Genomic DNA, 27729 nt, shown 5'->3' with positions numbered 1-27729 from the left:
ATCACAGCAGCGTCTATCTGTGAAGGATGTAGGCTGTCAAACATACACAACTGTTAGCGAATCATAGCAGTGGGCGTTAACTTCCAAGTCTACAATCCCCCATTCAAACAGGGCGTCCTGATGAAGGGGGTTAAAAACAGGACAGAAAATAGCTTATTTCTACACTTTTTTTTTTTTAATGTAAAAATCTTGATAACATTGTAAGTGGACCTCGGAGAACAGTACAAAATAATCAAAAAACCCTGTAACAGCTCTGGGACTTTTACTAATTATATCACTCTGCTTGTATTGAGAGATGTTCAGCTGCAGACCCGCAGCACCATACGTGACAGCAGTTTTAGACCACTATTTTACAGCAGTCAGTCCAGATGCCTAAAACTCGAAGAAAATTAGCTTATTGATGGAAGTATATTGTGTGCTTTAAATGTCAATCATTTCAACGTGAACTGAATCCTCTGAGAGGTTTAAGATCAGCTCAAGAATTGCAGTCTATAATAGCAAAAATATATGCAGTGGGTTGCAACATCCAATTCCCTAAATGAGCCTGATAAAACAATTCAATTTTACACAAGCAGAAAGAGAGTATTCAGATGTACCCAATTAAAAATTCAATCACTTTTATTAAAACAATTTAATAGTGCTGCGTATGAACAAAAACACTCAGTCTTTTTTTTATTTCACATAAAAAAATAAATAAATAAAACCATGCATTTTTCTTTCACATATAGCCATCAAAACAATTAACTATAAATCATATTTCTCTTATTTGGCATGAACCAGAAAAAAAGTGCATACACTTTCACTCTTCAGTGACCTCTTTAACAGAACATGTGAAGACTTTTTGAAAAACCTAGCCAAAATAAAGGGGAAAGAGCAGAGTGAGTACATTATCTATTCAGTGCAATGTATTGAAGCTTGACCTACAGCTTCTCCTATAAACAAGCTGATATCATTTCTGCCAGCAGCATTTGGTCATTTAGCTCTACCTAAACTATATCTCATCTAACTGGTTAAAAGATGATCATTTATAATGTTTGAGCACTGAACAATAGTACTGTATTTACAACCACATACATTAATACAAAACAGGGATTTTAACATCCTTCCTAAGCAGGAAGCTTTGCAAGAGACGTGAAATAAAATCCAAACAGTTATAAAAATGCATATGTAAGAAACAGTAGTACATAAATATCGCAATGTACTTTGTACACGCAAATTCAGTCTATAGCCAACAGAAACAAAACTTCATTAAGATGCTTGAGGTAATATGAACGTAAGCTGGTGAAAAACACAAAAATGACAAATACAGAACTGCAGAGATGCAAACACACAGACTAGTTTAAGTTAGTTTCACATTGTTATAGTCGAGATAGAATTTGTTCTAAACAAAAAAAAATAATTCCTCAGCCTGAATAAGGATATGTGTATAGGTCAGCGCTGCTCAGTCCTACTCCTGGAGATAAAACTCTGCAGGAAGGTACAGTAGATCTCCAGGAACAAAGACTGTATATGTATGAAAACAGAAAGATATAACACTTTAAACAAGTGTTTGAATAGTAACATCTGAGAGTAAAGTCCTTTCATCCTCACAAACTTAACCATTTACATGACAACAGTGCCGAACACATCCACAATATGGGATAAATAATCAGTACTACCAGATAAACAAAAAAATAATCAGTGATCTATAGGCTGAAAATATGGTCTGCTGCGTGGGACCCTTGTGGATTGTTACAGTAAAGCGCAATGTAAACGTAGTATTGTTATTGTGCTAACTGACGCTAGCATCGTGGCACTGGCATAATTCACCAGTACAGTGCTAGACAACGCACAGGCGTGCTAACTAAACTTTGCACTGGAGTGTGCAAGCGGCATAGCTTTTTTTGAGCCCGGTATCCCAGCATTACCCAAATTTAGCATCACAGTGCTAAGTGCTAAATGAAGCACAGAGGTCGACATCAAGAGGCGTCATTATTCTAAGTGCTATGAAAGACACAGATCTGTTAGGATGAAGATATTAAGAGACTGTGCTCTTTTACAGCGTATGGGATACACCAGAGAAGGGGGTGCTGTTAACAAGTCTAACAGGCTGCTGCTCAAACGCCTCTTTCATTCATCGCTTTTCCTCAGCTGCATTGGGGTTTCTGTGAATGACCTGAGAATTGAAGAGAAAAAGAGTTTGAATTGTAGTTACAACGAAAAAGTAGTTAATATAAGCTGAAAGCAAATACAACAATAAAACAATAATAGAGAGATGAAAGACTGTATCACCTGCCATGATGTACGGGGAAGTGGCTCTGCACTGGCGTTGCCTGATTGCTGCTAGGGCTCATTAGCATTGCGCTGTAGATGTTGGACGCCACCACCAGTATGCACAGCAGGATGGGCCCAATGATGGCACCCTCCAAACCTAAATAGTACGCACCACCTGCTACTGCGAGGCCGGTCAGGTATGGGTGTCCACCTCTGCATATACAAATAATATTATTGCAAATTAGGGAGGGTGTGGTATACAAATATGTACAAACAAAATGAGAACAAATGTTGTTGATAGACACTGACAGATAAAACCAAACTCCCAACACACATTTAAAAAAAAAACACAATCAAAGAGGAATATTCTGGGTTAGTGAATGAAAATGATGAAAGCCTAAACTGTGCTTTTAAGCTGTAATAGTGTTTGGTTGACCGTCAACCAAATTTGGACATTAAAATAAATAAATAAATAAATAAATAAAATCAAGGAGTGTAGGTTTTATAAGTATAAGTCAAACACACCCTGATATATCAGAGTATATGGCCGTGTCAACAAAGTATGTCGGCAGCAGATGGCAGAAGAGCAGCAGCAGAGCTTTGACTCCCTCTGCCTGTGCCAGCCACAAATCCAACACCGCTGGCAGTGCCGCCCAGTACGTCCCCAAAAATGGCACCGCACCTAAGATTGCTGCCATTGCTGCGGAGAGAGAGAAAGATAGAGAGGCAAGACAAAAATGAGAACATAAATTTGGGGTCAGCAAGATTTTAATGTCGCTTAAGCTCACCAAAGCTGCATTTATTGAATCAAAAATACTATAATATTGGTAAATATTACTACAACTTAAATAATGGTATTCTATTTTAATATAATTTAGAATGTAATTTATTTTTGTGATGGCAAAGCTGAATTTTCAGCAGTCATTACTCCAGTTTTTAAAGGTGCCATAGAATGGAAATCTGTATTTACCTTGGCATAGTTGAATAACAACAGTTCTGTACATGGAAATGGCATACCATGAGCCTCAAACACCATTGTTTCCTCCTCCTTATGTAAATCTTGTGAATGCAAAAGACCCAGTACCGCCGCTCCCTACATGCAGAGTACGCAGTTTGCGTAGGGCACCAACTCCCAGGGGGGCACCATCCCAGATGCTCAAAAAAACAAACAAAAAAACCCCCGTGATGCGCCATTCCTGCATCCGCACCCGCTCGCACCTCGTGTTTGTGGCTGAATGTAAATTATCATAATTGATGGACAACAATGCCCGTGAAAAGACATCAGAAATACGGCGCCAAGAAGAAAAAACAAAAAAACAAAAGATGAAAACGAAGCCTGCGCGTCACTTTCAGGTAAGCTACATTCATAATCCTGTGAAACTTTTTTGGGTGTTACGTGTTTTAATGTTGATGATAATTTCACCACCACCAACGCATCTAATATTCTCTCCAATTTTCCGTGTTCACTTATAAGAAAGCCATGGTTTAACAGGAATAAAACAAAACAAAAAACTAAAAACATGGTTTTGTTACTTCAAATAATAATATACAAAGAAGTATTAAGATTATATATTTTTGTGGTTATAAAAACAAACCTGAGCCAACAACAGTCTTTAAAATTACTTTTGCATTATATAAAAACAATGTCAAAGTCATTTTAAAGACTGTTGTTGGCTTAGGTTTGTTTTTGCTGAAAAAAAAAAAACAATAGAACCATCACAGAAAATTCTAATACCATCACAAATGAATCACAAATAAATCACAAATACCATTACAAACCATCAACTTTTAACCATTAAAAAATGGTTTTCTGTAGTGTGTTTTGGGACATTGGCTATTCCATTAGGATTTATTGGTTTTAACAAGCCACCAATAGAAGGTGACCAATTACCAGTAGAAACCAACAGGGTCCATTACAGTTTCCATTAAAACCAATACAAGTCCCATTATAACCAGTAAAACCATTATAAATTTTCTTATGTTGTCTATTGTTTTTTTTCAACATTACATGTTATAAATGCCTTTAAAGGGCACCAAAGGCCAAATTACACTCAAGGTGCTTTATGCAACCAGGCACCGGCAATTGCTGCTGTTATATACAGGACGATCAAATCCTTGTTTAATAGGCTATTGACCGAACATTTAATTCAAAAATCCACCTAATCTTTCATTTTTGGCCATCTTTTTGCTATACATGACACAGCCTCTATAATTTCTTCAACAAAAAAACATGTGGACATCACAACCCTTACAAAAATTAACCATGGTTTTATCGTAGTAAAACTGCTTAATTTTTTTGCATGATTTCTGAATGCTCGAGACCATAAAATCAGACACCTGTATTACCGCCATAGGTAACTGTCTAGACTAGAGCTACAATTGTAATTTGTAAATAATACAATTTAATTACAATTTATTTATTTACTTTTATATTTTATTAAAGTTCTATTTTGACCCCTACAGTAGGTGTGTTTTTTTTTTTTTTACTTCCATAATATTTGGGGGAGGGGGCACAACAATACAATCCTGCTTAGGGCACTCATTTGGCCAGCAGTGGCCCTAAAAAGACCACTGAAAAATAGGCGAATCAGAACATAACACCGACTGTGATCGGGATCACTAATAGTTACGCCCCCAACATTTGCATATACCTGCCCATGTTCTAGGCCAGCTGAACCTGCACAGCCAAATCATCAGAAGTTCTGCAGGTATTGTGAAGAAACAAGCGAGGACAACAGCGAAAATGGCAGATCATGGAAATAAATGTTATGTTCCAGGCTGTGCAGGGATGGGTTGGTATCTGTATTCAGAAAGGCACGGAAAGCAAACACGTTCTAATAAAATAACGCAAGCCACTAAAGGGACATGGTTAGCTGCTAGCGGTAGCCTGTTACATTACAGTACATAAGATTTCACTTACCACATAAACAGAGTAAGGAGAGATGACTGAGGATGATGGCGAATGTTTTACAGATCTTGAGCACCACTGACAAGCATCTGGGCCCATATTCTTAAAGATTGTAAGAATCCTCTCAGAGAGCTCCTAATTTAGCTTAAAAATTTCTAAATAGGAGTCTTAGCTTAAAAGTGATTCAGGACCAATCTGAGAGCAACTCTGAGCGAGAAAAAGGCAAAAACTTTTATCTTAAAATATTGTATCAATGCATTCTATGGCACCTTCAATGTCACTTGATTCTTTAGAAATTATTCTAATATGCTGATTTGCTCAAGAAACATTCTTATTATAAACTATAAAAAGCTGAAAACAGACTAGTAATTTTGTGGAAACCATGATACATTTTTCCAGAATTCTAGGATGAATAGAAAGTTAAAAAAATAAAATAAAACAGCATTTATTTGAAATAATAGGGTTCGAATTTCTCCTCACAAAATGAACAATAAGGACCGTTTTACACCACATGCAAATAAACAATTAATTTTGTCGCCTATATTTACAGGTTCGTTTTCACACTGTGTGCATAAGCAGCTGCAGGCAGTTTTAACACAGCCTTTTTTGATTCACAACAGACCATACTTATAATGACTTATTTAATATAATAGATGCTCCAAGACGACATCCAGAAACCTGATATTTTCTGTTCAGAGCTGCATCACAAACACTGCCAGTGTGAACATGCAGAACATGTGGTGTGAAACATTCCTAAGACAGGAAGTGGGGAATCTTTTATGTCTGTGTTTATTTTAGTCTTACCTGAGGGGATGAAGACAATGTTGATGCCAAATATTGTGTGTGTAAGCCAAGTATAAAGGCCATAGAATCCAGCCATCTTCAGAGAGGCATCAAACACACCCCTGTACAGAAAACAGAGTGAGACAGAGCAGAAACACAGATGGATTTTCTCCCCTCAGTTAGCCTAATACTGACTGGAGTCAGAGTGAATCAGTCTCTCTGTGATCGTGCTCATGAAAATGGGTCTAATGGAACATCTTTGAGCTCAGTGTGTGTGTGTGCTGATGCTGCCGTCACCCAGAATGCACAGTTAGGAAACAGTGAATTCCTCTCCTCATTTCACTTTCACGGCTTCTGACACTGTCTATGAAGGGAAAAGTGTGCTTGTGAATGTAACATGTTTTTATCCAAGCCAATTACATTATGCTAATTTCTACTGGAGAAACCTGAAGTTAAGCATCATGCTCAAGGACACAGTGCTACAGCAGATCTGTGACCCCATTCAATCATCATTTTCTAGGTCACCCTTACCTGCAGATGAACCCTCCAAATTTTTAACCAGCATATTATTCCCACCCCCATTTCAGTTCCGATCATGATTGCTGTTAAATGATCTGCTCGAATGGGAAAATGGCAGAAAAAGCAGAACAGTCTTGCCCTCTTGTGGTGATCACGAAGTACAGTATCTTTTACTGGTGTTAATGGCATGGTTCAGCCAATAATCATTTACTCACCCAAGTGTCATTCCAATCCTGTACAAATTTATTTCTTCTACAGAACACAAATGTATTTTAGAAAAAAAAGAAAAGAAAGATAAATAAATAAATGTGTATAATAAATAAATAAAGTAATTATATATATATATATAATTCGACCCCACTGACTTTCACTCTATGGAAAATAAAAATTATTAAAAAATAAATAAAAAAAGCAAAATGTACACATTTGGAATGACATGAGGTTGAGTAAATGACAAGATTTTCTTCTTTTATTTTTTTTTAAAGTTAAATCTCTATATCATCACATCGCTTCCCTCCTGTATATATAGAATTCCACTGCAAGTGCATTAGAAATTAGTGCCTTTGCTTTTACAAACTGATGGATGAGTCAGAGTTATTGCTTGTGGGGACATGCTTGTATTTTGCTTTAAATATCCCTTTAAGGCTGTGGTTCTCAACCAGGGGACCTCAGCAAATTTCCAAGGTGGCAGCAGGATGATTTAAACATATTAAAATAATCAGACTTAATTAAAATGCTAATAATAATTAAATTTACCTATACAGACACTCCCAGCTTCTGTTAATATCCACTGCTACTCAAAAGTTTGAGATCAGTAAGATTTTTTATGTTTTTAATGTTTTTTAAGGTAGTCTCTTCTGCTCATCAAGGCTGGATTTATTTGATCAAAAATACAGAAAAAAACCCCAGCAATATTGTGAAATCTTATTGCAATTTCTAATATTGCTTTCGTATTTTAATATACTTTAAAATAGAATTTATTTCTGTGACGCAGCGCTGAATTTTCAGCATCATTACGCCAGTCTTCAGTGGCACATGATCCTTCAGAAATCATTCTAATATGCTGATTCATTATGAGTGTTGAAACCGTTGTGCTGCTTCATATTGTTTTTTGGAACATGTGATACTTTTTTCTTTGATTCTTTGAATACAAAGTTAAAAAGAGCAGCATGTGTTCAAAAACTAAATCTTTTCTAACAATAGAAGTCTTTATTATGACTTTTTATTCATTTATCACATCCCTCCTGAATAAAAGTATTAATTTCTTTAAAAAAAAATTCAAATAAAAAAACAAAATTGTACTGACCCCAAACTTTTGAATAGCATTGCATGTTGTAACACAAAATGTCTTTAAGTAAATGCTGTTCTTTTTATCTTTTTATTAATCAAAGAATCCTCAAAAAAAATAAAAAAAATAAATAAATCACAGGTCCTAAAAAAATATGAAGCAGCACAACGGTTTCCAACATCGATTATAAATCAGCATATTAGAATGATTTCTAATTAGAATGATTTCATGTGACACTGAAGACTGGAGTAATGATGCTGAAAATTCAGCTTTGATCACAGAAATAAATTATATTTTAAAGTATATTAAAATAGAAAACATTTTAAATTGCAATAATATTTCACAAAATAACAGTTTTTTTTCTGCATTTTTGATCAAACAGATACAGCCTTGATGAGCAGAAGAAGCTTCTTTAAAAAAAAACATTAAAAACCTTACTGATCCCAAACTTTTGAGCAGCAGTGTATATCACACAGGCATTTCCTCCGAGGAGGCAAGGGAGGCAGTGACAAAATTTGTACTACAAAAATAAAACAACAAAAATATTACAAAATTTAACATTGTCCAACAGCGACACCAGCAGGTAAAGATTTTTCTGATAGTGTAAGTAATGAAATGTGTAAGAAAATGTGACTGGGACATGAATTTACATTTGACTAAAAAAAAAAAACAACAACTTTGCCTCATTTTGGAACGCCAAAAGCACACCACAGAGATACGATCATATAATTTTTTTATAGTTAAAGCTCTGTTAATATTATTATTATTATATTGAGGGCCTTTGAATATTGTGTTAGACACTGAGTGGTATTTGAGACAAACTAAAGATCCACATGGACATGGTGTACCTGATGGCCTCTTCCACAGACTGTCCGATAATGTTTGAAGAGGGTCCAGGTTGGGAGAGGGGTGTGAGGCTGATAACCCATTTCACAGGTTTATAGTATTCACCACTGGAGCTCAGCAGGTAAAAAAGTGTAGTCAGGAAAATCACCTACGCATCCAGAGAAACAATGAATATTTAAAACCACCTCTAAAATGCAATCCCATCAATCTGATCGTGTATGTGTGTATTACCAGAGACAGGGCAAAGTTGAGCAGTGCGGTGCCGCTGTGGAACAGTACGGTGAGCAGTGTGGTTGTTGTGGATATCAGCAAGCCAACATTTCGACTCATCACCACCCACAGAGACTCCAATATCTAGCGCAGAAGACAACATATTCATCAATCTGTCAAATAAAGACACTCCCCACCACACACACACACACACACACACACTGGAGCCTAACCGAGAGCAGTGTCTCGATATTCTCCTGAACGAATGAGGCGATGTCCTGCCAGTCCAGTATGTCCCCAAGCCAGCTGTTCTGCCTGTGCATATGTAGCTTGTGTCCACGGTGTCGTCCAGTGTGAGTCACGTTCTACAACACAAAAACACAGACTGGAATACAACAAAAAACAATAAGTCACTGAGTGTGTGTAATTGAGTAAGGTTTTGTTATTACCTTCACAATCCAGGACTGATAGAGACGGTCCCACAGTTCCAGAACTTGTTTCTCAATCACAGCCGTGTTGTTTACTTTATCACCCAACATTTTATGAAGCTATAATACACACATACTAAAAATCACTCACATAATAAATGATTATTCAGCTTTACAGAGACGTAAAACATAAATGGTTAAAGGCATGAACATAAAATTTGATATAAAGATTTAATTTAATAATTTTAAATTAATTAAATATTCCGTTATTTCACAAAAATAAATGTTTGTTTTCATGTTTAATGAAAACGTAATAACTTTACCTCTGAAACACTTTTTTAACCCTATTTGCATTACCTTTATGATTTTTTTCTTGTAACTGCCCTAGACGGGTCACATTTGAGTATGCATATCCTTTTGAAAAAGTGCACTGAATTATTTTACACTTGTAGTGTACTTAAAATCTTAAAAGCATATTATTAAAAACTGTACTTGCAGCTAATATCATTGAAATAAATTAAATAAAAGGCTACTTAAGTTTACTTGAAAAGAGGACATTTGTAATATTGTCAAACTAAAATATTTGCTGTAAAGTACATTCTAAATCATGTTTTAATAATCTGAAGCGTGTTATGCGATATTGCATTCAAAGTGAATATATTTTAAAATGTACTAAATTACAGCTTCATCATTACAAATTTATATATATATATATATATATATATATATATATATATGACAAACAAGTTTCAAGAGATTAAAATATATTTTAGTACAATATAGTGTCAGTACATTCAGCAGTACCCTTTAACAATATTTCAAGGACAAAATAATTCTGAAATTACATACAGTATATTGTATAAGATGTTACGTGGATTAAAAAAAAAAAGCACCCTAAAGTTTGACTAATTGTATTTAATATAAAGTATATTATTTCCATAATTAGTCATCTTTTTTTAAAAGTATCCTATGCTGAAGTGCACTTCTTTTCCATAAGGTCGTATTCAAAATAACGCAAACAACATTTGAGGGCAGTGGTACATGGGAACATTTTCAGTAAATAACTTGCAGTTGGTTTCTCTCCCAAAGCAATCATATTACTTCAGAAGTCTTGGAATATATCCCAAGATATGACATATGAATTACTTTTATGGTACTTGTAATGGTGCTTTTTGCCATTTCACAGCCCTTGGTCACCATTCACTTTCGCTTTATCGGTCTCTTCAAATGTTATGAATGCTGTTCCATTTAGTCTTCAACAGCACTGTCATCTCTTAACTCTGACCTTAAGTGTGATCCATTCTCTCCCATGTTGGTAAACATTTGTGGCAGCAGAGTTTAGAGCCTTCTGGACAACTTGGGCCTCTGGGAGCCAACTACACAACACACACAAACAGTCAGTTGCGCAACATTTTGAGAAGATTCCTAACTTCCAGTGAAAGATAAGGGTGCGTTTCAACTTACTTGGCCCACTCTGGGTGGTTGGACACAGTCTCGTTGATCAAGTTACTGGTGACCTCTATGATATGAACACTCTCTTGGTGCACCTGTGAATAAAAATACAATTGGTGAGAGATGATGGGTACGGAGCGTGGTATCAGTCACAGATCACGTCCGTCACGCAGTGGAATAATCAGCCCAAGGACAGTGGTTTGGAAACACGGTACCATAGCTGTGAGCAGCAAGGCCATGAGCAGTGTGCCAGTTACCAGCAGGAAGATAATGAAAATACTGATCAGCTTATCCAAAGAGCGCTCCAGCCACACTATCATCTGCAAAGAAAGAGAGAAAGAGAGTTTAGTTTCAACAAAACAAATCAGATCAGTCATGCAAGTGTGTGGCAACACAGAAACCTGCTTCCCTCTGCCAAACCTGAGGAACAATGTTGTGTTCTTTGGTTATAAAAACCTAAAAGTAAAATGCTCACCTCTTTCAGTGAAACAATACAGTTCACCCAACAATGAAAAATATTATCCTTGTGTTTTTCTCACATTATTTCAAGTCTTCTCAAGCCATGCAATTGCATTGTGTGGGGAAGAGACAGAAATTAAGATTAAAGGGGTGGTTGACTGCTTTTTTCTAGGCTTGATTGTGTTCATGGGGCGCAGTCTAACATGTGCTAATGCTTCATTTAAAAAAAAAAAAAAACCAAAAAACATTATTACTTCATGCTACACCGCTCTCTCTCTTCTCCTATGAACACTCTGATGATTTCCTGGTTTTATGAAGCCCCTTCCTCAGAAATACGCAATGGGCTCAGATTGGTTAGCTGGCCCAGTGTGTTGTGATTCGCTAAACCGCCTAGTACAATCCAAAAACGTCACACCCCTCACCTCACGGCCTTGCCCCCTTTGTTGCATGTTCCCAGGGGCGGGGTTTATGTAAATTTCAGGGTCTGTGATATCACCAACCCAGGAAGTAACTAGTTGTAGTCCCTACCAGCCGTAACTGTAGGCATTAAACTGCCATAAAACAATCTCTCTTTGTTTATGCTCAAACAGCAACATTACACATTATCTAAACTTAAAGTGAAATCGCAATCAACCACCCCTTTAAAATAACATTTTTGGGCAAAGTTTCCCTTTAAAAACTTAACAGATGATCCATGGTTCAGCCTTATTTGCGTTTTTGGACATAACCCTGTGAAAATATTAATAGTAAACATTCTGTTGAAAACTCACACATAAAACTGACTCATAAGCCAAAGTCATGCTGACTTCCCTTTTTAAAGCGCTCTAACACCTGCTAACCTGTTGGATGACTAAGCAAGACTATCCGCTGAGTGAATGAGCTAACAGCACCGCTGATGATAATCTTGTCAGGAAACAGTGAGGGATTGTAAACAGGAGGAGGTGGGCATATTTTTGTTTTTGGCAGGTGGAGTCGGTTTCTCTGCTCACCCATTTTCTGTCAGCCCTGTGGGCGGCACTTGCATGTCTAATCCTGTTCTCTGGTTCCATTAGTACTAAATGTTAACATCACACACAAACCTGGTAATGTCGATGATGGATTAGTACAGAGTTAAGGAAACTGAAAAAGACTAAAGACCAGAATTACTCCTTCTCTAACACTTTAAAGCCTAATATGTAGTTTAAAAGCAATGCTGGCAAATGCTGCAGGATTCCTGAGGGGAGGGACATACTATCAGACCTGAAAATAACTTCGTCACCATCTGCTCCTGTTGAGCCACAGTCAGACTCATCTTAATCTGACACAACCCATGAGATGCTGCTGTACATGGAACATTTACAACGGCATAAATCAGAAAACAAACAACCAACAATAAAACAAATATTCTTTGACAGAACATTCTGAAGACTTATAATATATTGGCGAGGTCAGACAAGGAAAGTTTCAGAAGCTATTATTACAAAGACATTTTAAACGTCGAAGCAAAATACAAATAATCATGCACAACAGGACATGGAATGCACATTGAAGAGGTTTAAATTTGAACATTATGGTGAACACTATGTTTTAAAGGCTTTGCTATTAAGCCATTAGTTTCCGTATGATATTCTTCACAGAAATCCCATAATTCATTGCAACAATATAAACTCAAGATGGCAGACAACGCTAGAGAACTGTACACTTATGTACAAAACGTTTGGGGTTAGCTCATCAAGGCTGTATTTAATGGATCAAAAATACAGTAAAGCAGTAATATCATTTACTATTATAAATTATATCATTTAATATCATAAAATATTATTACAATTTAAAATAACTTTTTAATATTTTGAAATCTAATTAATTCCTAATTTTCAGCAGCCATTAATCCAGTCTTCAGCATCACAAGATCCTTCAGAAATCTTTCTAATATGCTGATTTGGTTCTCAAGAAACATTTACTGTTAACATTGTTCCCCCCAAAAGTCAAATACTTAAAAGTCCACATACGCAATTTTCTGAAAAAAAACAAGGCATCAAGGTAAACGTTTCAGTCACGTGTTGACATTTTCAATGCCAAGCTCCAATTTGATGTATATTATCCACTGCTTTAACTGTACACATTGTGGTCATTTTTTTCCTTTCTTTATTACTTTATATTTTCATATTGTATAATTTAATATATTGATTAAATTATCATTTTATTTTATTTTTTGGATCAGTGATTGTTCTGATTGATCATGTGATCTCCTAAATCATCTTGTGATTTCTTAAATCAAGAGGGCTCCTAGTTCCAACATTGTTAGCTTGGCATTGAAAATGGTCAACATGTGACCGAAACGTTTGCCTTGTTTTTCCAGTAAATAGCTTACACTGCTTTCATCTCGCTTGTGACTTTTTGATTTTTTAGAGTGAGCAGACTTTTTTTCCAAGTATTTTACTTTTTTGGGAACCTTTTTTGGTCTACGCACCTCGGTTGGATTGTTTTGAAGGCACGGTGAGTCTGTTTTTCTATCATCATTGTTGAAACCATGAAACCATTTTTAAAGATTCTTCAATAAATAGAAAGTTCAAAAGAACAGCATTTATTTGAAACAGAAACGGTTTCAACATTGTCATTTGTAATTAATTTAATTAGGCCTATGTGGTGTGAAGAGTTTCCTATGTAGAGCGCTGCTAATCACTCACTCCTAAGAATATCACTTCTACCTTCGAGGGCAGTAGGCAGCTCAATAGTTCTTGGAGCAAAGCTTGTGTGCCTACTTAGAACCAAACCGAAGAAAACCCCTTTACCAAACCCGCCCACACCTGAAATACCCAGCAACACCACCAGCCTTGGTTTCAAGAGACCAAAGCATCCCTTCTCCCAAACCTCCATTCCCACTGTCTGTTCTCTCCCTGCTTTCATCTCACACACTCTGAAGACAACCAGCCCAACACATCTAGAGCTGTGGAACAGACCGTGGACTTCCTCAGGGTTTGGTTCTGCAGTTTTTTCTGTTAGTTAGTATGTCAGCATTTCAATCACATCCAGAGTCACACGCTCCTTTCCACAGCACAAAGCACCACAGAGCAGGAACAGCCATAAGCCAGTGAGCTAAGCAGAGCTCAAAGATGGAGGGATGAAGTGGAGAGGGGGAAAGCATCACTCCAAAGCTTTTAATGGGAGCGCACACGGTCATTCTTTCATTCTCTTGCCCTTTGTTCTTTCTTTCTCTTGTATACCTGCCAGCACAAATGATTTACCTGCTTGTTAAGCCAATGCCAGAGCTTTGTGGAGGGAGACAGAGAGACAAACGGTTATTAGATACAACCAATCAGTATGCAGGAAAGCAGCAAACATCAACGTGGTTTCAAGGCAAAAACAGAGCAAGACCGGATGGTGAAGTTTACAAGAAGAGATTCATATTGAACAATAAAGACAAGGTGTGATGTGGTGGCCTTTTTCAGAGACAAAACAAAGATCTGCTATGTTTGTCTTTTTTTTTTCTTTTTTTCCCCCCTCCTTTCTTGTGAACAGTCAGTGGTAGATACCATAGTGATGTAACAACACTTGCTACACTTTCTACATATGCAAATCAGTGGGCAGGGCTAAACAGGCAGCGATGTAGAAGCAGGCGTTGATCTTCTTCTGTTGAGGCGGTGTTTAGCCACATTATTACGTCATAAAGTGGCACATTCCACAACCTGTCGTTTTGGCAGATTGGCTTCAATATAAGCTTCTTTTTTTTTTTTTGTCTTACGGGAAAGTTTTGAAAGTTCTGAAAATTACAGAATGTTTTTAATAGTACAATGGCCTCTTATATATCAAAAGATCAAGGGAATTATAATTTCTCAGTTCATGACCCCTTTAAATGGACTTCTGATGGTAAATTTTCCAATGAGATTAAACTTGTGTAATTTAGATCATTGAAGGTCAGATTACATTTATTACAATTTGACTGAAGTCATGTTGTAGTTCCTTGCTAAGTCAGCAGTTACCAACTAATAACAGTTTAATGTTCTCAAGCTAATTTTACTCTCATTTGCTTCTTGGTGAGTGGTAATTTTGGACCCTGCATGTTTTCAGTACATTTGCTCATAAGAGCATGTGTGACTCAGCATGCTAAAGAATGAGAGAAGGCAAAACTAGGTTACTCTACTGGATTACTATGGGGTCAGAGAGGAGTGGGCAAATTCTTTCTTAAGGTGTAGGATTTCATCTAGACTGACTGCAACAGAGGGCTTTCATTCTCTTTAGACAGTCCAAAAGATCAAAACCATTCAAATGAAAGTGACAGTCAAACTGTGGGCACATTTTTGTGATTTCCTCATGTCACAAACCTCAAACAATAGACGAGGGAAAACAAAAACTAACAAACTAGAAATGCAACATCACTATGCACAAACTAAAAATAGTTTCTCTTGATTTGATCTGGGTAGTTGAGCTAATTTGAGAAACAGGAAAAGTACAAACTATTAGCTTAATAACATTTCCTTATAGAATTACTCACTCACATTGAAAACAGATTCTGTTGAATATTAATTTAGTTCCCAAATGCCTCAACAAGTAATGATAAACAGAAACATCCACATCTGACCTTCATAGCTTTTATTCTGTCAGTTATGAATACTTCTTGTCTTAGTTGAAAAAAAGAGAATTAGCAAGCCACAACCACATTCAGTTCTTCTTTGTAATCACAGATCTGTCTCACCTCCAAAAATAAATGTGCGCATGTGGTGACAACTACCAGCAGGCAAGTGTTGTGAAGGACAGTGGGTCAGCAGACAGGCGAGTGCTTTTGTGTGTGTGTGTGTGTGTGTGTGTGTATCTATATAAGATATTACCTTAGTGTCGACCCGAAGCAAGAACTGAGCTAGGCCTTTGATCGGTCCAGGCAGCAGAGCATCCTGTCGGTCTTTGACTAACTTCTCAGAAGCAGCCCACCATTTTACTAGAGTCCGCCCAATGAAGTCCTTCATCCCGAAATGTACAACCATCTTCTTCAGGACCCAAACTGGAAAATATAACACCCATCTATGAAACCATGCATACTATCCAACACTTTTGACCAGAGGACCATGAACACAAAATTTACCGGCAACAGGGATGGGCAGTAACTGTAAGATCCAGAGGTTGAGCCAGATCTGCACCAGCACTATAGCCCACACAAGCAGCACAAAGTAAATATCACTGGCCTTCTCTTTGGGCTGGATACCCCTGAACTCTAGTCTGCTATGCCGCCGGGATGAGGAAATGCTAAAGAGTCTCTTCGGGGGGTCCATTGCTTCTGTGATGGGAAGAAGAAATCTTTACTAATGATGATATAATTGTTGTTTCCATACTGGAATTTCTAACCTCAGTACCTCAAAACCTTGAAAAACACTGGCATTTGATACAATATTCAATACCACAAGAAAAAAATTGCATAACATTTTTATCGGTATCCGAGTGAATTTACTTTTGACCATAAAGTATTTTTTATAAACTGAAACTATCCGAAATTCCTCAGGTCTGATAGTTCTGAGTGGATTTCTATAATACTACTACTACAAATAATAATAATAATAATAATAATTAAAAAAAATAATAGTATATGAAAAAGTACAGTTAAAAAAATAATAGAATATTAATTTTTACTTTACACTACAGTACAATTTCAATAAAGAACTGGTGGAAAACTACAAGGAAGGTTTTTACTATGAAAACAGGTTTACAGAGGCTTAGTACAAATCTAGTAAAATGCAGTAATTATATGTCCACAGAAATGTTGGAAATTATATGAATGTAAAAATAAATTTAACTGGAGAACACTGTGCTCCAAAATGCATGTTTAAAGGGATAGTTCACTCAAAAAGTAGACTTTTGTCATCATTTACTCACCCTCATTTCGTTCCAAACCTGTATGAATTTCTTTCTTATGCTGAACATAAAAGAATATTTTGAAGAATGCTGGTAATCGAAAAAAGTTGATGGTCCCCATTAACTTCCATAGTATTTCTTTCCCTACTATGGAAGTCATTTGGGACCAACAACTGTTTGGTTCTTCAAAATTCTTTAAAATATATTTTTTGTGTGCGTGTTCAACATAAGAAAGAAATTCATACAGGTTTGGAACAACATGAGGGTGAGTAAATGATGACAAAACTGTCATTTTTGGGTGAACTATTTCTTTAACTTTTAAATAATTTCTGCAGAATCCCACAGATTTTCCACCAAAAAGGGAAACAGCTCTGCAAATAACTTCAAACATCTACATGACTTTGAATCAACTCAGCAAAAGTGGTCTGTTATCTTTTTTGTGTCACCTTTGGATTGTTCTGTGGTGCTCTTCTCTTCGACGTTACTGCAGGAGATTGCCATGAAGATTGTATTAGCAGCAAAGGAGAGCACCTGACCAGAGAGCTCACCTACACAGAGAGAAGAGAGGAGTAAGAGTCGGAGGACATCAAGAACAGAGGTAAATCATGTGAGAGCTGGAGCCTCAGCCACTTCACCTTTCCCTGGAACAGCAGGCTTCTCCTGAGAACCCACTATTAGCAGTAACACCACCACCACAAACATAGGCACACGCCAAGACCCTGTCAGAGAAACTGAAAAAAGAGAATATTTGGCATTCCTTCATTGACAGGATTGTAGGTCAATACTAAAATCCAAACAGATTCATTGATTCAAAACAGAAAGGTCTTACCCAGATAGAAAATAAGTGCGGCCCATACAGGCACAGACAGTGTACGCAAGTAACCTTCCATGGCAGGCGTCCACTTAAATGCCACAGCCAACACGTAGCCCACAACTAAAGTGCCAACCTGAGAAAGAGAAAGACAGAGAACATATGGGCATCTCTGGTAACCACTGTGCCTGCACCAAACATTTGCCACCGATCTATTTATAAATCACAAAAACCCTCAGTATGTTCACAGCTCTCACAGGCACTGCGAGGGTGTATCAAAAGACACTTCAATTAAGTGGGTCAAAGGAATTGTTCTACCAAATAAAAATTCTGTCATAAATTGTGTCATAATTATCCAAAAAATTATATAGTTTATAATTTTTTTCCTTCCAGTTTCACTGCCAGCTTCTTGAATAAATCAGCACCTTACATTTTTCTTGTTATTAGGTGATCACAAGGTTCTGCTGGATGGGGATTTTGTGGTCAATAACAATTTAGACTAATAATAGACATCACATGACATGTAAGAATTAAATTAAGCACTAGAGAGAACTAAAAAAATCAGATGCTGAGGTAATTGAATGTCAGGGTGAAATTTAGTCCTGTAGAGTTCTTGTAACCTTTAGAAGAACTTAAAATGTGTCTTATGATCCATCATCTGGCCTGTGTGTGTAGCCTAAGGGACATATTTTTAGCATCTTGGGATGTCATGCTCCAATTCCCATTCATATATTGAGCATGAGTTCTAGATAAGGTGACACTTCACATGGCCAGTTGTGTTCATGAATACTTTTCTATACAAACATATTTGCACATGGTTAGGTTGTCCAAAGCCAGATGTGGTCATACAGAGGTTGACAGATTTGCAATGTAAATATATGAAAGAGAAACAGAATGTGACACCCCATGATGGTGCTGGACACTGACAGAAATTATTTATCTATTATATGTGACCCTGGACCACAAAACCAATCATAATGGTCCATTTTTTTAAATTGCGATTTATTTGATTTATTAAGCTGAATAAATAAGCTTTCCATTGATGCATGGTTGGTTAGGATAGGACAATATTTGGCTGAGAAAATTAAGTTTTGATATTTACGGTAGAAAATTTACAAAATATCTTCATAGAAGTCAAGTCAAGTCACCTTTATTTATATAGTGCTTTTAACAATACAGATTGTGTCAAAGCACTTAACAGTATCAAATTGGAGGATAGAGTGTCAGTAATGTATAATGATAAGATTAAACACTCAATTTTCAGTTAAAGGCATTTCATTATTGAATTCAGAGATGTCATTGTCTAGCTCAGTTTAGTTTAAATAGTATCTGTGCAATCAAATCGGCGATAATCGCTAGAAATTAAGTGTCCCCAACTGAGCAAGCCAGAGGCGACAGCGGCAAGGAACCAAAACTCCCTCTGAGACAGAATGGAGAAAAAAACCTTGGGAGAAACCAGGCTCAGTCAGGGGGCCAATTCTCCTCTGGCCAGACGAAACCCGCAGTTCAAAAGTTTATATTTCTATTTTCTATTCTATTAACATGATCTTTACTTAGTATCATAATGATTTTTGACATAAATTTTGACCCATACACTGTATTGTTGGCTATTGTTACAAATACACCCGCGCAACTTATATGACTGGTTTTGTGGTCCAGGGTCACGTATATCAGTGGTTCTCAAACCTGTCCTGGGGACCCCCAGACACCACATATTTTGTATGTCTCACTCATAGGCCACACCCAGTTCAAGTCTTGCAGATTCTACTAATGAGCTTATGAGTTGAATCAGGTGTTAAATGAGGGACACTATATATTATATTACCAAACTTTGTTACAAAATATTTTTCAAACAATTATGAAAGTTAAGTCTCATTACTAAATGTACATAAATTCATGAATTATTCTGATATCTAAGTAGGAGTGTTCCAAGTCCCTGTCCCACAACCATTATGCCACCTGTCCTGTCTCTGTCCCATTCACAGACGGAACTCACCCACGCCGTGCTGAAACAATCCAGGCCGAGACAGATGACCGTGCAGACGTGACTGAGGATCACCTGCATGCCAATGACGCTCCAGAACAGATATAGGAAGTAAAGCAGGGGTACACCGGCACCAACTGCCAGCAGTACATTGAGCCGATCCATGACCAGTCCTCCCAGAGTTTCCACCCCGTAGTTCACGCACCACACCGGCACCAACAGAGTCCCAACCACTATCGGTGTGCCGCTGTCCTGCAGGCTGTTGAGCCAGGAGCGGCAGAGGCGGGCGAGCGAGTATTTGAAGGGGTGCAGGAAAGTGCCGCACAGCACTGCCCAAAGCAGCGGCCGCAGAAAAGCCTCCAGGATGAAGTAGACCAACACGGCTGCTCCGCAACAGATCGCCACGAAGATCATCGCTCCCGTGTTGTAGAAGGCCTGTTTGATGTTTTTGTCAAACTTCAGGGACATCTGCTGGCTCAGTAGGTGGCTCACCATCCCGACGGCTGGCTGAACGGTCTCGCTGAACGAGACGTAGTGAGGCCGGCTGGTGCGCGGGGTGTCCGGCTCGGTAGCCGCGCCTGGATCAGGGTCCTCCGTGTCTGCCATGCTCGCTGGCGTCGCTCCGCTACAGTCCGGAGGATGCACCACATAAGGAACTGCAGGCTGGGCAAAGAGTGACGTAGCGTGTTGGATGAAGTCTGGGAAATGTAGTCAAGTTACAGTGTTTATGTTTTTACTGCTTACCAGACACTGAATCTTCTCTTGATATGACTGAAGTGAAGATATTCGTATGCTATTCCGAATGCCGTAGACACGCAAGCATGACCCACCTTGTATGTTTTATTTATTTATTTTAATGTATGTGGGTCATTCTATGGAAATGTCCATTTTCTGTCCCTAGCCTTTACAGAAATATTACACTTGAAAAACACTTTAGGGTTACGATTTCTTTATATTTTAAAATGAATAAATATGTTATTTAAACAATTACACCTTTTTGAACCATCAATGTGGCAATTTTTGTTTTTTAATTAATTAGAATTCCAAGCACCACAAAACTTTTTTTCAACCATTTAAAATACAATAATGTATTCATAACTATCAAATATATGGTGTAAATGACATACAAATTTAAATGCTGAATAAATATTATAAAATATTTAATGAAAGTAGTGGTCCCCTGGAGCTGTCACTGGTAACGTTCAACAAAAATCATTTATTTTGAAATAAAAATCACACTAATGACTAGACGTCCTTCTTCCTATTTTCTGAAGATCTTTGAAGAAAGGCCCCTGAATGGTCCACTGTCTCTTTTCAGTCATCAGAAATAACTGAATTCAGGCAAAAGCAGCCCCAACTAAGTATTGAGTGCTGTACATGCTCATACTTTTCATTTTCATACTTTTCAGTTGGCCAAGATTTCTAAAAATCCTTTCTTTGTATTGGTCTTAAGTAATATTCTAATATTTTGAGATACTGATTTTTGACTTTAATGAGCTGTAAGCTCTAATCATCAAAATTAAAAGAAATAAACATTTGAAATATATCAGTCTGTGTGTAATGAATGAATATAATATACAAGTTTCACTTTTTGAATGGAATTAGTGAAATAAATCAACTTTTTGATGATATTCTAATTATATGACCAGCACCTGTATATATATTGTGTTAAAATGAAAGTAAGTCAAACAGGTTTGGAATTGCATTTAAACTATGTGAATAGTATCATTTTGTAGTTTGAAAAGTCACAAAATGGAGGGAAAATGCAGAAAAAATTATACTCTGTGATACTCTGATTATAAAGGATAGTAAGTGTGGATTAAAAACGATATACTAGAATACAACTATTTCTTTAATTAATCATTTGAGTGAGTGACTCGCTCATAGCACAACAAAAAGACAGTCACTTGTCGCCATCTACTGGCGTACCAATCTAAACTACAGAAAAGATGACTGAATGAATTAGTGAACAAATATTATTGATTTTATTTATTACTATCCTTCAAGGGGCCTACATCAAGTTCAGACCCCGGCAAAATGTTCTCATTTTATCCAGACAAACATGACAACAGTACACATTTTCAGCTGTCTTTCATAGCTTTATTAAAAGGTGCAGTATGTGTCGAGTTCAAGACAATCAAACAGGTATCTTTTTTCCAATTAGAGCAAGAATTCACAGTAAACTTGTCAGAATGTGTGTAAGCTGCTAATGATGTACGAGTTGATGTTCACAGTCCTTCACTATGCACACTCATTATTGCAAATTCTCTAATACTGTCAATGTCAAATTTCAGAAGTATATTAAAATATAACAAACATATTGTTCCTTGACCACTGGCATACAATGTCTCCATTCATGCTACATATTTTGATTATCTCTCATGATCACTCCTCCAAGTACATTTCCTCATATACCTTAAGGTGAATATAACAACGTATTTAAAACTAAATACCTTTCTAAACATCTTTACGTGTTGCTCTTCAGTCTGCTATACAAATGTTATTACAGGACATTTTCAAAGGACGCCAAATAATTAACAGAAGACAATCACACACTAACTGGTGTGATCCAAATCTTTCTAATCAGGCAGCAATCAGTTCTTGGACTATTTTGTAAGTTTTACAATGGCATGAAGTCCTTGGTATAGAAAGTCTTCGATTCACTGGAATGAAAACCAGATGACTCTCTCCTGGACTGGTTCTGTTCTTGATCTAAATGGCTCAGATGAGGCTGGTTTGCTGGCATGCATCATCAAATACTGAGCTGGCAATGCTGGCTAACTGGAAGGCAGTGATGTTTTATGAATACTTTGCATGTGTGTTTGTGCTGTAGGGCAAATTATGTACTGCTGTAAGTTGCGTAATCAGTCACAGGCATTAATTTACATCACTCTGAAATCCACAGCCTTAATAAATGTTAATCAGAACTGTAATATACTAGAAAACACTGGATAGCAGGCAACTACAAACAGCAGAGCACCTCTACTGAGATTTGGCAAAACATATTCCATTCAATAGAACGAGGCAATTCACTTCTCCGTAGAGTTCTGTAGTAGGACATAGTGTGTCATGATATGTGCCACTGTATAGATACGGTCACATTTATCATTGTTCAGCAAGTTTTTGTTGGTGAAATTCATTCGTTTCAATAGGAATCATTGTGTTATGGAATTTCCCCACACAGATTTCGCAAAGGGGTTAAGTTTGGATTCACAGCTTTGACCAACAGAAAGCTGCTTGGTTTGACAGTGATATACAATGGACTTTGTTGAAAGCAAAATTTTACTGAAAGTTCACTAATGTGACTCCACTTTAAGTATACTGAATATTAACATTAATTTGGCTCAGTTTGTTTCAACTATTGTAGACTACACCTACCATAACATACCATTTGAGGTTTCTCTACTCTTTCATCAAAATAAAATATATTGTAATATACATTAAGTGTATGGTCAACTCTCTCTCCTCTAAATGAGAATCGTTGCTTGTATGTAACTGAATATTAATCCACAGTCCAAATATCTTTCTAGTGTACGCAGATTGAGGATATTATAGAATTGCAATTTATTGCTGCCTGTTTCTACTACTGTTAAGTTGGCACACAGTCGTGCTATAGTGGCTCCATAGTTTGTTGTATTCATTTCTTTTCTCAGTGATATGGCTTCGTTGGTTATGGTGTGCCCATCAGCAGGTAGAAGGTAAGAGCAACGATGAGGAGGAGGCAAAAGGGAGAGGAGAATGTCTGATAGGCTGTGGCAGGCATGAAAATGTCCTCATATTTATAGATGCTAATCATGCGATCTGACACTGGTGGGGAGTCAATGTCATGCCTTGTGATGGAACCTGAGACGCAAAACAGAACAAAAACACCATAAATAGGGCAATATTAAATTTGTAGCTCTAAACATTTCTGGCAATTCACTCAATCCAAGATGTGGAAAAAAAAAAATTTATTGAGTAATTTCATACAGCATTACATTAACTTGCTCACCTGTGGATCCTCTGCAGTGAATGGGTGCCATCAGTTCAAACAGCTGACAAAAGCATCACAATAATCCAAATGACTCCAGTCCATCAATTAATGTCTTGTGAAGTGAAAACTGCATGTTTATAAGCAACAAATCTATCATTAAGGCATTATGACTTTAAACCATCACTTCTGGCCAAAATACCGGTTCATTATCAATAATAACGCTTCTCCAATGAGAAAAGTCTATCCTTTGTTGTCCGCTCACATCAAAATCCACTGAATATTTGTTCAGAACAGTTTTTTGCTTGTAAAATGTGTGCATATTTCTCTCATGATTCAGACTTTTTCACTGGAGTAAGCAATATTTTGGATAGAGATACTCTTATTTTAGCCAGAAGCAATGGTTTAAAGTTAAAAACATCTTGATGGATTTGTTTATTACAAACACACAGCTTCTGCTTGACATGACATTACTTGGAGTAGAGTCATGTTATATGTTATTGTGATGCTTTTATCAGTTGTTTAGACTCTCATTCTGATGACACCTATCGCTGAATCCATTAACAAGCAAGTGATGTAATGCTACATTTCTCCAAATCTGTTATGATTAAGAAACTCAACTACATCTTGGATGGCCTGAGGGTGAGTAAATTTTCATTTTTGTATGAACTACTCTTTTAAAACCAGGCTGTATGTCTTTACCTTGTATGGCAGGTCCCCAAGCGAACAGATAGTACCAGCTGAGGTGCAGGTCCACCAGCGTCTCCTCCCGTGGCACATGAAGAGGCCGTTTGAAGCGGCACGTGACGCGGTTGTTTTCAAAGATGCCCTCCTCGTCCCGCGCCGGGTTGCGCTTGATCTCTTTGGCCCACTGGCCCACGTTGTAGAAATGATGTATCCGTACACGTCCGTTATCATCATGAACACAGCCCATGACATCATCACCTCCCTACAACAACAATATTATTGTGTATTTCTTAGCAGGCATTCACACCATATATACACGCGTGATCCCTCTCTCCTTACCATTTTTTTGTCAGAGGAGAAACCGACAGCGACCCATCCATCAGTGTCTGCACTCATCTCGAATTCCACATCTGTGCCAATGCGTCTGAAACTCAGGAAGTATTCACAGGTCTCTGCGTCACAGCCTGGTTTGCCATATCTACAGCAACAGAAGAGAAACAAAAGTGATGACTTTTTATTTTTGGGTGAACTTAGCCCTGTATGAACAATCTTCAACACAGACCTACAAAGATCCATGATGTGCATGCATGCATATTTCATGTATATATTGTGTACTGGACAGCGTGGCAGACTGCAGCTTGACGGCATGCAACGCACAATTTGATGCCACAATAATAACCCATTGTTTATAAATTAAATTGAACCTTTATTCCATGCACTCACCTGATGCATCCTTTGGTTATTCCACAGTCGCTAACTTTGATGCGGGCAAATGGGTCTACAGGGGGTGCAGTGGGGAAGGGGTAACCTGTATGAGACATTAGACAACAACACATTAATCAACTGGTTTCAGCTAGTCCTACTACTAAAATAATAATTAATGATGTCATATATTTGCATGTTACATTTTAATTTTACTTAATACACTGTAATGTGGGAGGGGCAACATAACCTTAGCTTTGGGTAAAGTTTTCGTAATATAGTATGTTGTGTAATGCTTTTTTCAGACACAAACACACACACAGACTGTCACGAATCCAGTCTGTGAACTTCCGTTCACTCACCACCAGAGGTCACCCGGTCACCACAAGGACTCTCACACTACACAGACTGTTACACTATACCCTGGACTACATTTCCCATCATCCATTACACTGATTGCACACACACCTGAATGCACAGATTACACAGACACACAGCTGAATCCCATCAGACACGCTTTATAAGCCTTGGACTTCCTCTTCCAGCTGGCCGAGGATTGTTTAGCATCGGTCACTGTGATAGCTACTATACGGAACCTGTCTTTAGTTGTCCTTATCTAGTGTAAATCATAGTCTTGCCTGTTTTCCTGTGTTTTTGATTCTTGCCTGTGTATCTTAGATTTACCTTTTGCCTTGCCATTTGGATACTGTTTGCCCCAGCCTGGACTTTTGCTCATGTTTACTGATTACCTCTTTTGTCTAAGCCCTCTGGATATTGTTAGCCGATGATCGACCACGCCAGTTTAGGATATTTCTCTTGCCTTGCCCTCTATATACCTGTTTGCCATTGTCAGAAACTTGCTTGTTTAACGACCACATCTCTGAATAAAGCTTTGCAGATGGATCTGAACACTTCCTCTGTTCCTTCCATAACAGAATCCTCAGCGAGCTGAAAGAGGAAGTCAAAGGCTTATAAAGCGTGTCTGATGGGATTCAGCTGTGTGTCTGTGCATTCAGGTGTGTGTGCAATCAGTGTAATGGATGATGGGAAATGTAGTCCAGGGTATAGTGTAACAGTCTGTGTAGTGTGAGAGTTCTTGTGGTGACCGGGTGACCTCTGGTGGTGAGTGAACGGAAGTTCATAGACTGGATTTGTGACAGACACAATGGTAATAAACAATAAGTTACACTGTCTTGTTGTTTTTTTTTTTTATTATTAATCAAATGCAATAAAGACATATTACTAATTATCTCTATTTCAATAAATGCTGCCGACATTTCTATTCATCAAAGAATCCTGAAAAAAGTGATCCCGGTTTCCACAAAAATATTGAGCTATTTTCAGCATTGATAATAAGAAATGTTTCTTAAGCACCAAATCAGTGTATTTGAATTATTTCTGAAGGATCATGTGACACTAAAGGCTGGACAAAAACATTAAAATCCTACCAACCCCAAACCTCTGAATGGTAGTGCTTGTTCTGTTGTTTTGCACATTATACATCATACTGTATATTCACACATTTGTGCTTTTAAGTACCGTCCAAACATGTGTTACATAGCTGTACCTAAAACACAGAGCCAGTCATGTGGCAATAAGGGTTTCTATTCTATTCTATTCTACTCTATTTGATGAGTTGCGACTTTATGAATCACTGTCTGAGTATCTGCAGTTTATTAAAAAAGTAGATTACAAATTAGGGGAGTTGGGAAAGCCTGTGGGTAAGTGGTCTGGATGTGAGTTTCACAGGCTTTGGGGTGCTGACCAAGGTGCTGATGTTGTACCATATGAATGCAAACAATTATATTAGCGAATCAAAACCAATCTCTTATAAAAGTATTGCTAATAATTATCACCAACAGACAATACTATTGACCTAATTAATAGGCCTGTGGTCGAGGGAAGGCGTCAGACGGTGACCATTCATGTGTCGAGTGCTCCTAAGAACTGCATTAATTGAGAAACAACATAAAACCAGCATTCACGACTTCAAATCAAGCGCTATCGTTTAATTCCATCGTACCTTCGTCTGAGAGGTATCTGGACTCGAGGAACTCGGAGGCGAATGTGCTGTAGGAATCCTTATGGGGTTCTTCGTGCCCCGGCTCTCCGTGTTCTCCATGACCGGCCCGCAGCACATTATCATCGGTAGGGCTGGCGGAAACCGCATCCAGCAAAACAGAGATCTGCAGCAGCGGATGCAGAAGAAACATGACTGGATGCGTTGGAACTAATGATACGATAATTGTTATTGTACGCGCGAAGAGACTCGGGTCTGATTTACTAGTCGTCGCATTCCAGTACTGTTGCTTAGACTGATAACAGAAAAAAAAAAAAAGTAGCTAATTAAATCGCTTTCATGATAAAACGTTTCGGTTGGTCCGCGGGGGAGGGGGTGCTGAGAGATGACAGGCTCGGGTGCCGCTAATGAATAGGGCCAAACCAATCCGCTTATGGTGAGATTTGTAACCGATAGTGATGCTGCTTGATAATGACACGGCGCTCAGTGATAATGTCAGCTGTATACACTATTTAGCAATAGTATTTCTTTCTTTATTATTATATTATTGTATTTTTTTTTAAATCTATAGGACCGTCGCGCACTGATT

At 37.6% G+C, this 27729-nt stretch overlaps 2 protein-coding genes across 4 annotated transcripts; both read right to left on the bottom strand.

Annotated features, from left to right (window-relative positions):
- Window positions 1-600: 600 nt before the first annotated feature.
- On the bottom strand, window positions 601-20670 carry tmem245 (transmembrane protein 245). Of its 2 annotated transcripts, XM_058746756.1 has the most exons (18): window positions 19774-20670; window positions 17796-17913; window positions 17602-17697; window positions 17413-17514; window positions 16203-16394; window positions 15952-16121; window positions 14371-14394; window positions 10903-11007; window positions 10700-10782; window positions 10521-10611; window positions 9257-9355; window positions 9041-9172; window positions 8829-8951; window positions 8600-8745; window positions 5966-6066; window positions 2779-2953; window positions 2272-2466; window positions 601-2155 (listed from the first exon to the last, which is right to left on the bottom strand). In XM_058746756.1, the coding sequence occupies exons 1-18, from the start codon at window positions 20365-20367 to the stop codon at window positions 2110-2112; spliced, it is 2592 nt and encodes an 863-aa protein (XP_058602739.1). In that variant the 5' UTR covers window positions 20368-20670; the 3' UTR covers window positions 601-2109. The 2 variants fall into 2 exon arrangements, with proteins under 2 accessions (XP_058602739.1, XP_058602741.1); XM_058746758.1 differs by lacking the exon at window positions 14371-14394 and having other exon boundaries at window positions 19774-20664.
- A 1179-nt stretch (window positions 20671-21849) lies between these two features.
- On the bottom strand, window positions 21850-27525 carry LOC131521929 (DOMON domain-containing protein FRRS1L). 2 transcript variants are annotated; one of them, XM_058747080.1, is made up of 5 exons: window positions 27144-27525; window positions 25142-25226; window positions 24758-24896; window positions 24434-24680; window positions 21850-23604 (listed from the first exon to the last, which is right to left on the bottom strand). In XM_058747080.1, the coding sequence occupies exons 1-5, from the start codon at window positions 27331-27333 to the stop codon at window positions 23432-23434; spliced, it is 834 nt and encodes a 277-aa protein (XP_058603063.1). In that variant the 5' UTR covers window positions 27334-27525; the 3' UTR covers window positions 21850-23431. The 2 variants fall into 2 exon arrangements, with proteins under 2 accessions (XP_058603063.1, XP_058603064.1); XM_058747081.1 differs by lacking the exon at window positions 27144-27525 and adding an exon at window positions 25805-25936.
- Window positions 27526-27729: the final 204 nt, after the last annotated feature.

Source organism: Onychostoma macrolepis, chromosome 16 (genome assembly GCF_012432095.1).
Source record: "Onychostoma macrolepis isolate SWU-2019 chromosome 16, ASM1243209v1, whole genome shotgun sequence".
In the NCBI taxonomy this organism is placed as follows: Eukaryota; Metazoa; Chordata; class Actinopteri; order Cypriniformes; family Cyprinidae; genus Onychostoma; species Onychostoma macrolepis.
Note: the sequence above shows the minus strand (reverse complement) of the source record. Positions and strands in the feature narration are given on the sequence as shown.